General features: G+C 42.2%; 1 protein-coding gene across 4 annotated transcripts in view; it reads left to right on the top strand.

The window, feature by feature from the left end:
* The window catches only part of DPP6 (dipeptidyl peptidase like 6), an 865,367-nt gene extending 848,981 nt beyond the window's left edge, over positions 1–16,386 (top strand). For all 4 annotated transcript variants that reach the window (XM_075922772.1, XM_006129324.3, XM_075922771.1 and 1 more), the window contains exons 21-26: positions 2,316–2,370; positions 5,906–6,011; positions 10,130–10,188; positions 12,324–12,396; positions 12,512–12,585; positions 13,958–16,386. In XM_075922772.1, coding sequence (XP_075778887.1) covers positions 2,316–2,370; positions 5,906–6,011; positions 10,130–10,188; positions 12,324–12,396; positions 12,512–12,585; positions 13,958–14,104 — 514 coding nt within the window. In that variant the 3' untranslated portion in view covers positions 14,105–16,386. The remainder of the gene's footprint in view (positions 1–2,315; positions 2,371–5,905; positions 6,012–10,129; positions 10,189–12,323; positions 12,397–12,511; positions 12,586–13,957) is intronic.
* Positions 16,387–16,816: the final 430 nt, after the last annotated feature.

Raw genomic sequence — 16,816 nt, 5'->3', positions numbered from 1 at the left:
CTAGTATGGTTTATAAAAATATATACCTGTCTCAGAAGAATAGCCGTGTTAGTCTGTAACTTTAAAAAACAGTGAGTGATCCTGTGACACCTTAGAGAACAAAAATATATAGGATCATGAACTTTTGTGGGTAAAACCCACTTCCTCAGCTCATTTTGGGTGCATCTACACAGCACCCTTACCTCAAAATAAGCTACGCAATGCAAATTGAGTAGCTTATTTCAATGCTATTTCAAAATAGCTTATTTTGAAATTTGGCACTGTCTACAGAGCACTGTTCTGAAAAGTCCCTTATCTCTTGTGCAATGAGGTTTACAGGGATGTTGGAATAGCAAGCCCGTTATATTTCGATAGATGTGTAGATGTAGCCTTTGAGTGAAAATAACAGAAACCAAGATAGATATAAGAGCAAAAGACGTGCCTGTCAAATGTAGGACCTGGTGTTGTGCGTGAGTGTATCTGAGGTGTGACACACTCACCCAGGAACCTACCCCTACAACAAACTCCATTGACAATGCTGTCCACATACTTATACAGCTGACACCATCACAGGACCTAACCACATAAGCCACAACATCAGGGGCTCATACAACTGAACATCCTCTAATGCAGGGGAGGAGAACGTCAGGCCCAGGGGCCAGATGTGGTCCCCAGCTTGCCTGGATCCGGCTCCCTCTGCATTGGGGAACCTGCGCTATCACTCCAGCCCTCCACCCCCATGCATGGCACTGGGGCAAACAAAATCTACTAGGCTGGACCCCACTAGGCTCTGGTGTGCAAGGGGAATATGTTTCTCCCTCTCAGACGGGCACCACATCAGTGAGGGGTTTTTTGTGTGCAGCCCTCGACTTATTTTTCTGTGGGTCAGTGGCTCCTGACCCAAAAAAGGTTCCCCACCTCTGCTCTAATGTGATATATGCCATCAAGTGCCAGCAGTGTCCCTCTGCCATGGCTAGACCAGACAGTCTCTATGACATAGGATAAATGAACACAAATCAGACATCTGAATTGGTAACACATGAATCTGATGGGGAACATTTTAACCAGCTGGGTCGCTCAATCATGGATTTAAAAGTAGCCATTCTTCAACAAAGGTATTTCATTCACCAATTACAGATAGAGGCTGTAGAACTGGAATTCATCTACAAGTTTGACGCTATTACCCTGGACTTGAATAAAGACATTAACTGGTTGATGCATTACAAAGCCAATTTCTCCTGCCTTTAACATCTGCATTGCCACATCAAATGCAATGTATGGGACTCATCAACAAGACAGTCACTGAATATACACTTGGTCTCTAAGGAAGTGGGCATGCATATGGATGATTGTAGCTAATGTTTATTATAATAAATAAACAAGCAGCCTTTATTAAAGTAATAATCTAGCATCAGTGTGGTGGATTAGGGTGTTTAAGGACCAACAGAAAGATTATTTAGATTAACATTTGGGGGACTATAGTAAAGATGATTAAGAATGTTTCTGAAAAACAAACAATTTTTTTCTTTTATTATTAGTTTTACCAATAACTTATAATGAATTATTTTCTTATAATGATCTGTTTGTTGCACAGATAGAGATTTTGGCTAACTGAAATATTTAAACATTGTTAAATGAAGTGATCTGACCCTGCTTATGTTCAAGTCCTATCCACTTACTTTACTGTAAAAAAAATTGTCCCTTACTGCTAGCACTGTAGAGTGATTCCATACACAGAAGAGCCACTGGAGCTAAATAGCAAGAGGGGCAAAAGAATACTGCTTGATTCTGAGTGCCTGGATTAGTTTTGCAGCACCTGCAGTTGGGAAAAAAAATCTCTTCTGATTTGTAAAGTGAAAATTTTTTTTATATGGAAGTCATTGCAATAATGATGACCCTGTACTGTTTGTAAAGTAACTGTTCTAAGTATATCACACCTTAAAAATGCCATTGGAACTATGTATATATGACAGTTTTCTTGTTGATTCTACGGGCAATGTTTTGCTTCCATGATCCAATCAAAATGATGAGAAATTAGGGTATACTGGGTATATTTTGGCTCATAGGAGATGTGTTCTGCATGATATACCTGGAATAGTCCATATCAGGGGATGGGTTAAAAGAGCAAGAACAAATCAAAGAGAAAGAGACATGAAAGCAGTAGCCCTCATCATGGGTTTAGATTGGCCTACATAATTTGCTTCTGTCTTGGATAACACAACCATCCTAAACTCATGCTGATAAAATACTCAAGCCACACAATGCCATCATCTGTTCCATATATTTAACAGTGTCTTTCTTGGACTGAACTATTTCTCATCTGTTTCATATTTTAGGACAATGTTAAAAGAACATTATATTGATAAAATGCGAGTTGCTGTATTTGGGAAGGTAAAATTTTCCTATGATCCCTGCCCTCTGGTAGTGTGCTGATGTGTTTAAACACTTGTGCTTAATCATGATTTATTGAGTGTTCCTGTGGTGATGGTTTTTTTTTTTAACATGGATTGCTTGTTGCTTGGATGAGAGCTTTCTTTTTTTTCAGCCCATTTATCAGTGTTTCTTTTGAAATTATCTGGAAAAGGGAAAAAAATCTATTAGATATGTCAGATATGAGAAGGGAATTGTTAGAAGAAAATATTATTTGATATAGGTAGGGTGATAAAGTGAGTGAAAAGTGCTGAACAAATAATAGAATTCCTGTCTCAGGATTGCTTCCCAATTCATAACAGTCACTGAAATGCTAATATCAGTTTTGTTATTGTTGCTGTTTCTGAAGCGGGCAAGGAAAGGCGATGGGTTCTTGTCTTGGTACCAGTTCATTCAGACCTGAGGGGAAAACATACTAAGGTTGACAATGTACAATAAATGTACCATTGTAGCTTAGAAAACTCAGACCTTTCACCAACAAAATAAGAGCTTTGCCCCGGCAGGGGCTGCCAATTTAGGCTCTAAGGCTTTGTCTACACTACGAGTTTTTGTCGGAAGAAGCAATGCAAATGAAGCACTGATTAGCATTTTGTCAAGCTTCATTTGCATAATCTATTCTGAGCCGTTTTTGCACAAGAGTTTTTTGCGCAAAAACAAGCAGTGTGGCCGTGGCTGTATTGCACATAAGGATCATTTGCATTGTCTCGTCAGGCAAAAGCTCGTAGTGTAGACATAGCCTAAGTGTAATCAGTGTGAATCCAACTATAAATTCTGGTTCAGATAGATGAGACACCTCTAGCATCTTTGCTGGCATACTGGGTATTGCAGTAACCAAATTCAGCACTAGTGACTGATGTTTATTAGAGGATGTTTCAGTTTTACAAACTCTGCAACAAACAAGACTGTATATAACCATCCAATTACAGAGCCCAATCCTGGACACAGTTATTTTGATGACTGAAATGGTCCTCATGGACTAGATCATTCTTCTCCTTTGGAAGAGCATGTAGGAGGGAGCTGTGGGGCAAGTGAGAATGGCCAAGAGGAACTAGGGGCTTAGGAAATGGAGCCCACCCTTGAACCAGGCAGTTCCCCAAAGATCTGGGGAGGCTTGGCCATCTGTAAGGACCCATCTCTGCCCACAGCTCTACACTCTCAGGGACTGCCATGGCCATTGCTTTCCTTAGAGACCCTGTCTGAGGGTCTCTAACGAACTTCCCATGCATTTTTCTCACACCTCTTCCTGCACAGAAAGATGCCTGATAGCTTTACACAAGGGGGAATGTCCCCTCTTACAAACACACCTACAGGCATATGTGCTCAGCTTTAGCCAGTGGGTAGCCCACTCACACAAGATGTGGGAGACCCAGGTTCAAATCCCACTTCCTCTGACTGGTGTGGAGCAAGGATTTGAATCCAGGACTCCTGCCTCACAAGTGAGTGCCCTAGTCAGGGGGGACCTGAGGAATGCTGGAGTGGATCTCATTCAGTGGCTGAAGCTGGTTGGGTGTGCGGACAGTGAGGGTTAGGGATGATGTGGCTGCCTCTCTGCCCCACAGCTGGCTCTGGGGGAGACAGATGTTTTGGCATGGGGAGCTCCATAAAAATGTGTCCCACACACCCCTCTCCATTCCCCTTCCCTGCTAGGTGCTTGGGTTTATCCCGCTCTCCGGCCGAGGAGGAGGATTGGGGACCTAACCCTGTTCCACCCACTCTCCCACTGCGGAGCTCGGTCGGAGTGCAGGCTATTATTCTGCTCTGCCTAGTGCTCCAGCTGTAGAGCAGGGTAGGGGTGCTTGCCCTGCTCTGCCCACTAGGCACTCCTGCCAGAGAGTTGGATCAGGGCATAGGGAAAGCCCCCTACTCGGCTCCCTGACAGGAGCTCTGGGTGAATGGAGCAGAGCATGGCCTGAGGGGCAAGCCCCTGGACCCCAGAGCCAGCACTGGGTCGGATGGGCCTGGATACTAAGTGGGTGGACTGCAGTGTATCCAGGCCCGCCTGTGGCTATACCCCTGAGTCCTAGGCCTGACAGAGAGACAGCCGGAATGACTGTGGTGTGGGAGACCCAAATTCCAGTCCCTCTTCCAATGACCATTTAATAGGCTATACAAAGTGAGCAGCTTCCATAGGAGAGACTGAGAGAGACCCATTCCAGACAGACAACTCCCAGCAATTTGGGTGCTAACACCTCACCTCCTCCTCCACCTCTATTCCAGGTGAGGCCCCAGATGAGATAGAGGGGGGACCACCCTGCTTGAGGATCCTGCCTGGGCAGCAGGACTGAGGAAGCTGTGCACATGCCCTCATGCCCAGATGCTGATTATAGGTGCCACAGGACTTTGTCAGTGGCAATTTAGTGACCTCAGGACTTAGGCACCTGCATGGGCAGGCAGCAGCTGAGCAGAGTTTAGGGAGCTAAATTTTGGACTTAGGCACCTAAATTCCTTTGTGGATCTATCCCAAAGTTACCTCAATGCATAAATAATTGCAGGATCAGGCCCAGAGTTAGGACTCAGGCTTCCACTGTATACGAGTGCAAAACTCCAGCTGAAGCAAAGGGGACAATTTGTCTGTTTAGAGCCTGCAAGAATGAGGCTTTAGGTCCTGGCTAGTTTATTAACTCTTGGTGGAGTTGTTTAGCACCCTATGTCCCATTTCTTAGAGTATGTATTGAGAACACCACTGCCCCGCATGCACAGGGGCATAGATAATTCTGGCAGGTTTGCCAGAATGCACCTCACTGTGTCCCACTTAGCTACCAGCCCTTTCATTGTGAAGCAGGGTTGAATGGTTTTTATCTAAATGAACACCTTGCTCTGCTGTGCCTGGTCCTGGTGGTATTTTGCCTCATCTAAAGTGAGGTGGGAAGGAGGGTGTGCACTTAACACCCAAGCTAAGGCTTTATCTTGTATTAGTTGGGCTCAATTTACAGCGAATTCCCACTGATCCACAGCCAGGTCTCAAGGTGTGTCTACATGGCAGTCAGAGATGTGCTGGTAGCCCATGTAGACACAGACAAGCTTGCTTTGATCTAGCTAGCTAAACTAGCAATTCAGCCACAGCAGTTTGGACCAGGCAGGGTTGTATAATCCATGCTTGGGTTCACGTTAGCAAGCTAGCTAGATCAAAGCAAGCTCGGCTATGTCCACACATGCTGCAAGCATACTTCTGACCAAAGTGTAAACATACCCTTAGACTATCAACATTCCAGGCAGGGAGCCGTTTCTTTGATGCATGTCTGTACGGGGTGGGTTTGGCATCTCTAGGTACAACACAAATTAAAATTAGCAAAGAGACTGTATGCTATTTGTCATAAGGCACCCACAGGGTTCTTGGTCTGCCTCTGCTACTTGCTAGCACAGCATTGCAATGCTTCAGGTTGGCCCTTGTTCTGACTAACGCTGCGTGAGCATTGTGCATGAGGTGACTGCTTTTGTGCCACCAGTTTCTACATTCTCACTGATGCATGTGGCTGTTTGTCTGTCTGTACTCTAGGATTATGGGGGCTATCTGAGCGCTTTTATTCTTCCGGCTGGTGAAGAGAATCAAGTGTTCACTTGTGGAGCCTCTCTTTCTCCATTGACAGACTTGAAATTATACGGTAAGCACCACTCCCTGGAGGCCACAGAATACCAGCTCTCAGCCACAACCAACATTCCCACCCTCTCCTTACTAGGGCTTCCTTCTCTTTGTTTCTTAAAAAGCTTGCCTCTGCCTTTCTAGTGTCTTTGGTGGTGTTCGGTTTGAGCCAGAGTGTAAAACCTTTATTCCATTGGTAAACAGTTCTGCTAAGTCACTCAAAATATTTCCTTCACTTCAGTGGGATGAGTCCCCTGCATTAATAAATAGGAGCCCCACAACAAGGCCTCAGATAGTAGGCTTCTTAAGGTAGGACCCTGTCCTTCTGGCTCTTATACCACGCTGAGCCCACACAACAGTGGTAATGACTGCGAAGTGCAGCCATCTGCAGTGCCACTACAATACAGCAGACATTCTGGAAGCTCGCCCATAGTAGTATAGACAGACACATAGGACTGGAAGGGACCAGTATTCCCATTAAGCTGAATACTTGGACGGCCACCCAGAAGAGATTTATGTGCTGCCTAGCTGATTAGCAGAGTGCCCATAGTTGGCAGCATGTGTTTCTACTGGTGGTTCACTTTGGCACATGCCTCAGTGCATATAATAACATTTATTCTGCACATGGATGGAAAAAATTAGAGGGAACATTAAAAGGGACCTTGAGAGGTCATCTAGTCCAGTCCCCTGCACTTGTGGCAGGGCTGCATATTATCTAGACCATTCCTGACAGGTGTTTATCTCACCTGTTCTTAAAAATCTCAACTGATGGAGATTTCACAACCTCCCTAGGCAATTTATTCCAGTGCATAACCACCCTATAGGGTGTTTTTTTCCTAATGTGCCACCTAAACTACCCTTGCTGTAATTTAAGCCCTTTGCTTCTTCTTCTCCTCCTCCTTTTCCTCCTTGTAACACCCTTTTAGGTACTTGAAAACTATTTATCATATCCTCATCTCAGTCTTCTCTTTTTCAGACTAAACATACCCAGTTCATTTAATTTTCCCTCATGGGTCATGTTTTCTAGACCTTTAATCATTTTTGTCGCTCCTCTGGACTCTCTTCAATTTGTCTACATCTTTCCTGAAATCTGGGCCCAGAACTGGACACAGTATTTTTGCTGAGGCCTAATCAGCACTGAATAGGATTGAAGAATTAATTCTCATGTGTTGCTTACAACACTCCTCCTAATACAGCCCAGAATGATATTTGGTTGGTTGGTTTTTTGGCAACAGTGTTAACACTGTTGACTCATATTTAACTTATGATCTTCTGTGACCCCCCAATCTCTTTCTCCTCTACTCTTTCATTGGATGTCATTTCCCATTTTGTATGTGTGCAACTGATTTTTCATTCATATATGGCAGGGGTGGGCAATAATGTTTGGTGCACGGCCACTCCAAGATTTTGGAAAGTGGTCAAGGGCCGCACTTTCTGTGGAGGAAATGCGGGGTGTAGGAAAGAGGCTGCGTGCAGAAGGTCACATGGGGTAAGGGACTGGGGTGCAGGAGATGGTGTGAGTTCTGAGAGGGAGTTTGGGTTCAGGAGAGGATTCTGGCCTGGGGAAGGGGTACAGGAGGTGGTACAGGGCCTGGGAGGGAGTTGTAACCTGTGGCAGGGGGTGCAGAGGGTTTGGATGGTAACCTGGGGGAGGGAGTTGGGGTACGGGAGGGGCGGGGGTGCCAGAGGCAGGCTCTGACTGGGAGGTACTTACCTAAGCATCTCCTGGCCAGAACCCCCAAGGCAGGCTGGGCTCCCTGCCTGCGGCAGCCCCAGATCACTTAGAGCTGCAGGCTATTCCATCCATGTGGCTCTCAGCTCCTGGACAGGGAGAAGCTTGCGCTGCCTCCATCATCCACGCAAATCTCTCAGCTCCTATTGGTTGGTTGTTTCCCACCAATAGGAGCTGAGAGATTGGCTGAGGTCAGTTGCTATTGGCCTGTAGTTCCTGGCCAATAGGAGCTGAAAATTGGGTTTGGGGCGGGGAGATTGCATGAAGTCTGTCATTCCCTCCAGAGCAGAGAGTCGCCGGACTGCACTTTAAACCCGCGGCAGCTGCGTGCTTGAGAGTTCTGGCAAGGTGGTCTGTGGGACAGATCCAGTGGCTTTGCAGGCTGGATCCAGCCCCCAGGTCATAGTTCTCCCAGATGCAGTACTTTGCATTTGTCTATATTGAATTTCATCCTATTTACTTCAGACTATTCCTCCAGTTTGTCCAGATTATTTGGAGTTTTAATCCTATCTTCCACAGCAGTGTTTCTCAACCTTTTTTTTATAAAAGTATCCCCTTTTAAAAAAATTGTAAGTACCTACAGTTTTCAGACACACACAATTTTTTTCTACCATTGCAACACATTTGTTTAAACAACTTAATCGTAGCCAGGCGGGCGATTAAATTTTTGCTTGTAAAAAGTACAAAAATAATAAAGCGCTATAAAACTTAAAACAAAAATTCAGTTTTCTCCAAATTTCAGTTGTGTTGGCGTACCCCCCAGACTTCTCTCGAGTACTCCTAAGGGTACTGGTTGAGAAACACTGCTCCAAAGCACTTGCAGCCCTTCCCAGTTTGTTATCATCCTCACACTTTTACGTCTACTCTTTATGCCATCATCTACATCACTGAAGAAAATACTGAATGGAACCAGACCCAGAACTGATCCGTAATGGACCCCACTTAATATGCCCTTCCAGTGTGAGCATGAACCACTGACAATTACTCCCTGTGAATGGTTTTCCAACCAGTTATGCACCCACCTTATAGTAGCTCCATGCAGGTAGTATTTCCCTAGTTTGTTTATGAGAAGGTCATGTAAGACAGTACCAAAATCAAGATATATAACTCACATATAGTGTTCCCCCCCCTTCACTCTCTCTCTCTCTCTCTCTCTCTCTCTCACACACACACACACACACACACACACACACACAGCCTTGTTACCTTATCAAAGAAAGCTATTAGGCTTGTTCGACCAATTCAGTTCTTGACATGTACATGAGGACTGTTATATATCATCTTACACATGTATGATAAACAAAAGCCTTTTCATCCAGCACTTCATCAGTCAGCAGGCTCGAAACTCTGGCATTTCTGATCCGCACAGAAAGTCTTGTTTATAGTGTTGGGCTGACACGTTGGAGGGGGCTGCAGGCAATGGAGGCGACAGCCTGCCAGGCTCTTGCACAAGGTGGGCAGACTGGTTCCATGCTCCTAGAAGATGTTGGGCTGAGGCAGCCAGCCCTCAGCACCACCCTAAGAGCTGCTTGGAGCGCTGGGCTTTATGTACTGAGGGGCAGACCTGCTGGGTCTGCAAATTCACACTTTTATCAGCCCATTGAAAAATCAAAACTCATTTTTTTCCAAAGTCCTAACATTCCCATCAGGGTTTGTGAAGGGCTGCTCCTTCAGCCAAAGAGAAACTGATCTAAGGCCACTCCGTAGCCTCTCCCATCAAGCACACCTCTGAGAGGAAGCTACCCCATTCCCACCCAGTAGACCTATATAGAGATTTTCCTCCTAGCTGCTGGAAGGCATAACAGCCTTCTTGATACTCCTCCATACATTCCTTGGCTGGCTAGTCAGTGGAACTGGCACTCCTCTTATTTTGCTCTGTGTAAATCAGGAGTAGTTCCATTAAAATCAAGATGCATCACCTGTATTAGGTCCCCAGTAACTTTCACTGAAGCCACTGAAGATCTTCCCATTGATTTCAACTGAATTTGGATCAGCCATTAGATGAAAGCAGAATAGAAATGATATAACTTGTAGCTCTCGGTATATTTCAGTTACATTCAAAAATCAATAGCAGAACCCTCCTGTGATTAATTTAATACCTCTCAATATACATTGATGGAGAAAGGCCTTGTAGCATAGTGAATCATATGCTAACTTAACGTGAAAAAGTTTTGGCTTTTCAGGTATTTTTTCACTATTCTTTAATTAGAATAAAATTTTCTCCATCAGTGTCATTACAGAGTGAGGCATTAATTCTGACCAAGTTTCTAAAACAAAACAGAAACACAAGAGATTCTCAAATATTTCTCATTGAATGAAAGTTGAGTCAGAAAATAAGGCTTTTATTGTTGGAACGGACTGCACTGGACTAAAGATTGACCAATATGTTTTCTTTATTTCTTTTCAAGCTTCTGCCTTTTCTGAAAGGTATTTGGGACTACATGGCATTGATAACAGAGCATATGAGGTAATTGCATGGAGTTGAGAACAGAGCTTTAAGTCTCTTTCCCAACAAAATGTAAACCTTTCTTTAACTTTTTAACCCTATCTTCTTATTTACGTTTTGGAGGGAAATATCAAAAGCAATGAGAGCAGTAAAAGAGTATTTGTTTGAAAGTTTTTTTGGCTTTAAGTCTGCAGACTGAAAAGCTGGTTTTGTTTCATTGAATGTAACAGTATAATTAATAACCTGGTCATTCATTAATCCTCAGGATACACCTCTAAAGTAGGGAGTTATTATTAGCCCCATTTGACAGGTGGGCAAGCTGAGGCAAAGAGAATGAGTGACTTGTCCATGGTCACAGGAGGAAACAGTGTCAAAGCTTTGATTAGAACGCTATTCTGATACTCAGCCCATTAGATCATGCCTTTTCATTTACAGTCCATTTAAAGTCACTTTAATATTTCACCCAAGTTAAATGTTGAGCTGCTGATGGTGATAAGCACGGAATGGGTATTTCGGAATTCTGAAGCTTAAGGTGGTGGTACCCAGAAATCTGGGCTTCAATCTAGCAAAGTTTAAAATTGCAGCTAGCTCATTAGATACGGTGTTATTGCTGAGGACATGAGGGAGGCTCAATGGGTAGGAATGCTTCCATTAGTTTGTAGAAGCCAGAAAAGAGTAACTACATGGAGGGAAAGGGTCCCTGGTCTGTGTCTGCGAAGTGCCGAAAAATAGGTACTAACCCTGCACCCAGCCAGAAGAGAAAAATCAGTCAGATACCATGTGCTTCTCCTTAACAGGTAGGGCTTGTGGGTAGGTGATCCATATAGTGAATTCCCTTGTCCTCTAAAATTTCAACACCATAGTTAGGTAATTGTGTGTGTGTGGGGGGGGGGGGTTCTAGAAAGTTGAAAACGAATCAGACAAAGTGAAAGCAAAGCAATCAGTTCTCTCAGTTGGGTGTAGTGCAAAATATGTTGGCTATTTGATTCAGAAGGTTGGTTTTGATAAGTACGAGTATTTTAGATTAGCCTGAGGAGGGAACTATTTAGCTGTTCAATGTGATTTCATGCAACATTGCAGTGTTCTAAGTGTGGCCTAATGACAGTGCCTAGACACTGATGTAGCACATGCTCCTTAAACACCACAACTGTGGCATGCACTCTCTAATAATTGAGGAGCATGAAACTGCTATTTCCTGAGCTTTGGAACTATGTTGTGGAATTTGTAAAGACCAGATCACCCAAGGCCTGGTGCAGACTTTTATAAGCTATGATTTTCCACTAGAGGCAATGTTATAACAGAAAGAGCACCAGGCAGGAAACTACAGGGCATCGCTGCTATATGTCCAAGATACAGTCAAAAAAACATGGACATATAGCGAAACGACATAAAGCGGTGAATTTTTTTTCTGCAGCTGACTTCCATTTGCACAAATTGATCTCTCTCTTTTTTTTTTTTTTTTTTTTTGCACACGACTTTAGAGCAGGAAATGGAGGACTTATAGCACAATAGTTCCTACAACCATCAACAATGTTAGTATAGAATTGACATATAACAGGGATTCCCTGTAGATGAGAACCAAGAAACAAAATGTTTGTGTGGAAGGATGTTCCCTGCTGGGTTTTTTTCACCTGTATACACTTACATGCAGTTTTCCTTTCGTTTCCTTCCTCTCCCATTGCTGCTTAATAACTCTGTTAACTGCTTAAATGCAAATTAGGGCAAACACGCATTCCTTTGTTTACTGACTTCTGACTGGACTAATAACTCTTACAATGAATTGTAGCTTACGTTTCTAAATATATTTCACCATAACTATACTGATCAGCAAGTTATGAGTTTTCAAATGATATCTCACAAGGTATACTTTATACAAAGATTATTACACTAGTGTGTAGGGTGTGACATCATACTCACCATTTACTGTAAAGGCAGGATTGGTCATGAAGTGCAAGAAAAGGTTAGAGAAAAGAACATCATAGTTTCTCCTCTATTTTGCTGCTGTAATGATTTAAGCTGCCAAGAGAAAGAGGTTGCAATGATATTAGCTAGTTATTCTGTTGGTCACATATCAAACAGTTAAAATGCTGTTTTTCTTTGTACTTATAAATCACTACTTTCTGGGTTATTCTTACCTGCAACTTTTATCTTCATAGATCACCAAATTAGCACACAGAGTTTCATTACTGAAAGATCAAAAGTTTTTGATCATTCATGCCACAGCTGATGGTAAGTTAATTCACTATTTTAGTGTGATACATCATGTATTTTATGACACACTGATTTTTTTCTTAATTAAATTTGTCACATTTATGCATTTATTGATACTAATCTGATTTTACAGAAAAAATCCATTTCCAGCATACTGCAGACCTTATTACACACCTAATTAGGGCAAAGGCTAATTACAGCTTACAGGTACAGTATGTGGTTGTTTCCTTTTTTTCATACTTAGTCATTTTGCACTTGGAACAGAAGCCAGATATTATTAAATAAACTTTAGAAAACCCTCACTGTATATACAATATAGAAATACAACTAGAACTGCAATTCTAAGCTATATGTACATTATGTAGTTATACTTTCTCTTTCTCTTTCTGTCTCTAACTGTCTCTGTCTCTCTCTCTATCACCCACACATACACAATCATTATTTAGATTTGCCCAATACTTCTCCAAGGTCAAATCTCAAAATATATGTACATTGGATGAGATTCTCAAAGAAATTTGATATTCAGCTCCTGCTGACTGTCAATGAGACCTAGGCGCTCAACTCCACATTCCCTTTCGAAAATTGTAGCTTTCAAAGTCTGTTATAATTAACTGTCATTCATTTAACATGTAGCAAAGTTGCCTGTTAGATCTAAGTAAAAAGCATAGCTGAGATAATTTAGGAAATTTCCTTTAAAGAATTATTAAAGTTCCTTCTACCAATAAATAAATTCCTTTTTCAATAGGTTTGCATTCAACTTTTTAAAGTAATGAAACTACAGTAAAACTCCATTGGTCCAGCATCCAATGCTCTGGCACTCCTGATGGTCCGGCACCATCAGGAACCCGGAAGTGCTCCGGGCAGCCGGACAATTGGAGCTGCTTTGCGCCCGGCTTCCCCGATTCAGCCGCTGCTGAAACTGACCAGCAGCTGAATCAGGGAAACCGGGGACAGAGCAGCTGAGGTGCTGCCAAGTTGGTCTCGCAGCGAGGGGCAGCACTACCGGACGAACCCGGTAGCACCCCAGTGTGGTCACCCTAAGAGCATATCTACACTACAACATTTTGTTGGCATAGTTTTGTTGGTGAGGAATATGAAAAAAATGCCACCCCCTCCAAGGGGCATAGGTTGGCTGGCAACACTCCCAATTTCTCTTCTCCTTGGAGCTGGCTGTTCTATACTGACAGAAAAACTCCTGTGTGCATACGCTGCATCTGCAGTAGCAGGCTGTGCTGATACAGCTATTACCTCCAGAACATTTGTCCTGTAGCTAAGGCCTATTTAGGTTTAACTTAAACCTGATCAGAATCAACTTTTAAATTGAAACAAGTGTGTCCACACAGACGTTGGCACCAATTTCACTACCTTGTTTAAATACAGTTTGTTGATTTAGCCAGTGCAAGACAAGCCCTCTAAGTGTCGTACAATAGTGTTTATGTGAGGTCTGTTAGCGAGAGCTGGGTTTGAGTTGCAGAAGTAAGCTCTGGACCGACCCCAGGTGTTCACATCTGGGATTTTAGTTCAGGCCCATTTCTAATCTGGCATACAGCTACTCACAATCTCCTTGGTTCCTTTGCAGATATACCCTGATGAAAGCCATTACTTTAACAATGCCATGCTTGAGCAACACTTGTACCAATCCCTTGTCAATTTCTTTGTGGAATGTTTCAAAGTTCAGGACAAAGTCCCAATAGTCACACTGAAAGAGGATGAGGAGGAAGATTAACCCTTTTGGTTCGTGCTAAGCACAAAGCCGTTCTTTATAACAATATGCAACTGAATCATTTTCCTGGAGAAAGAAATGTTATGTTGTTAGCATGTATTTAAACAAAACTGAAAGCAGCCTGCCTGCTTTACGGACAGCAACTCCTTCCTGAATGGAAGAACATTAAGCATGATGAACTCAGCAGAAACTGCTGTCTGACATGAATCCGTCACATACATCACCACCTTATTTGCCACAAAATGACTTCTGGAGTAAAAGGCTTTCAAGAAACTGGACTTGAAGGACCACCCCAAGAAACCACCTTGTGGACTAGCAGGTTAAATGGCCCTTTTTGCATTGAAACAATGAAGTAGTAGCAATGAAATTCATCCTCTCTGTTAGGGTTACCATAGCATCCTGTTGTGTCAGATAAAACTTAACAAATGAAAAAGATTATAGCACAATTATTTTAAGGTACAGATTCATACATATTCGCCTGTTCTCCCCCATGTTTAGAATATTCATCATTGCTATGGGGCATACAGATTCTAATTATACAAAGTATCACTGTAGTTACACTAATGTTTAATTAATCTCATATAATTAATTACTATTTTATATTGTTTTTACCTATTCCTCTTTACATTTGGTCTCATGCTTACCTTATCAGCTTCACAACTTGTCTTGGATGTGGAAGAAAACAGGCACTGAACTAACTAGACAAGTGTTTTTCAGTCGGTGGGTCATGACAGAAGAAGGGGGTCACAAAGGCAATCAGGGAAAGGGGGGAGGGTGCAAGGTCTTACATTTGATTACAGTGTAAAGCAAAGAAAATCTTTGTTCCTTCCCTTCCTGCACACCCTTCAGTTATTCTCTGGTAGCCTCTCCAAGCGCACATCTAAATAAATTATTTTTGGGAAATTCAATGGCTTGTGTTATACAGGAGGTCATACCCAATGGTCTCTTCTGCTCTTGGAATCTATGAATGTAGGATTAGCTTTGATACATTTTACTCCTCTAGAGAGTAAACGCAAACATTTGTTACTTTGAATAAGTGGTCATCAACTAGGGATGTAAATGGATAACTGGTTAATCAGCACCCAGCCCAGACGGAGCAGCCTACCCGTCCGCCCATTGGGAGCCTCACAGGGCCAAAAGCCAGCAGCCAAGCACCCATGATTAACCGTGTGACTGATAGAATTTTTATCGGTGACACGGTTAATATTTTTATATATATTTTTACATCCCTATCACCAACCTGAAAGGGTTGAGAACCAATCTACACTATGATAGTGGAAGTTTGTATCAGATACTTGTGAAGCATTAAAAAAGAAAATCAATTTGGATAGGTTTATTTCACATGCTGTTTGCAGCTTACTTTTGATTTTGGATTCCAAGTCAACGATTGTCATATTCCACTTTTTATTATGTTTTTTGTTTGCAGGAGATTTATACACTCAGAGCATGTATGCTCAAATTGTACTACTCTTTCCAGGGGTGGAAAACAATGTTTAAAAACCCTCATGAAAATCTTTCAAATCTCAAAAATTATTAATTCACTTGCGGTTATCATATCATAAAGATTTTTGGCTAGTGTTGCTCATTGTAAGATATTCTGACCAAATGTACAGCCAGTATTAATATTGTATATTTCATTTTGTTGTATATAAAGGAATGTAAGTCAGTTATTTGTCAGGTCTCCAATCCAATATTAGTCTTGTGTTGAGCATGCATGCTATAACCTTCCTTTGCTGATCAGGACTCTCTAGAGGTACTAGCTTGAAACTATATCAATTAATGTGATTTCTTTTCTTGTTTTGACAACATGAATGTCAGCGCAGGTTTCTACATTTTTACACAGTATTGTGGGTAAACTCACATCCTGACAGCAATGATGATGTATCCATTGTGTTCTTTAAGGTGTCAAGTTCTTTTTTTTATTTTAATTTCTAAGCTTTGACTGTTGGTTGTAATTAGACCATCATGGACTCTATCCTGGTAAATCATCGAAACAATCTAATTTGGGGTTTTTTTGGGGGGAGGAGGGAATCTTTAATTTACAATGCAGTGACATTTTGCGAACAGGAACTACAGTATAAATCTGCTGTACTAGGCAGTATGCCAAATAGACAATACGAATGCTGTGTGTCCAGGTTTCGCTACACTAAATGGGCTCAAAAGTCTGAAATGAACTGGATCGGAAAAACATCAAATCTGTTCTGTCCGCAATCTTTTGTAGGAGGACATTTAGGATGTGGCATGGTAGTGTTTGTTCATCCATGGAATAAAACATTATTTTACCACCCTGCTTGCTATTTTTTGTGTTTTAGTTACATACTTAAATAATAGTTATTATAAGTGTGATTTCTAACTGAAGTGGCAACCAAACCCCAGCTGAACAGACTCAATATATAACATCTTGTGTGAACGCAGAAAGCCACTTACTAAGCACATCTCCCTAACAAGGGAGTGCTGTTTCTGAGGAAGATGCAAAGTGCTGTAGAATGTGATCAGTCCAAAAGAACCTAATTTGAAGTCCTCTGTTACTCAACCATCTTTTCTGACAACAGTGTCTGTTGCTGTACATTCTCTGTCATCATAGAAGTAATCAGTGGCCTTTCTACAGTCCACCCCGCTAGCCATTTCTTGCTTGCAGCTAATGGCAAGGCTATAGTCAAGTATTCTCAGCTAGGGAAGCTTGGCCAAATGGCCTTTTAACATCATTTATAGCAA

The sequence above is a fragment of the Pelodiscus sinensis genome, chromosome 2 (genome assembly GCF_049634645.1).
Source record: "Pelodiscus sinensis isolate JC-2024 chromosome 2, ASM4963464v1, whole genome shotgun sequence".
NCBI classification, from domain to species: Eukaryota; Metazoa; Chordata; order Testudines; family Trionychidae; genus Pelodiscus; species Pelodiscus sinensis.
This window is presented reverse-complemented; position numbering and strand designations above follow the sequence as displayed.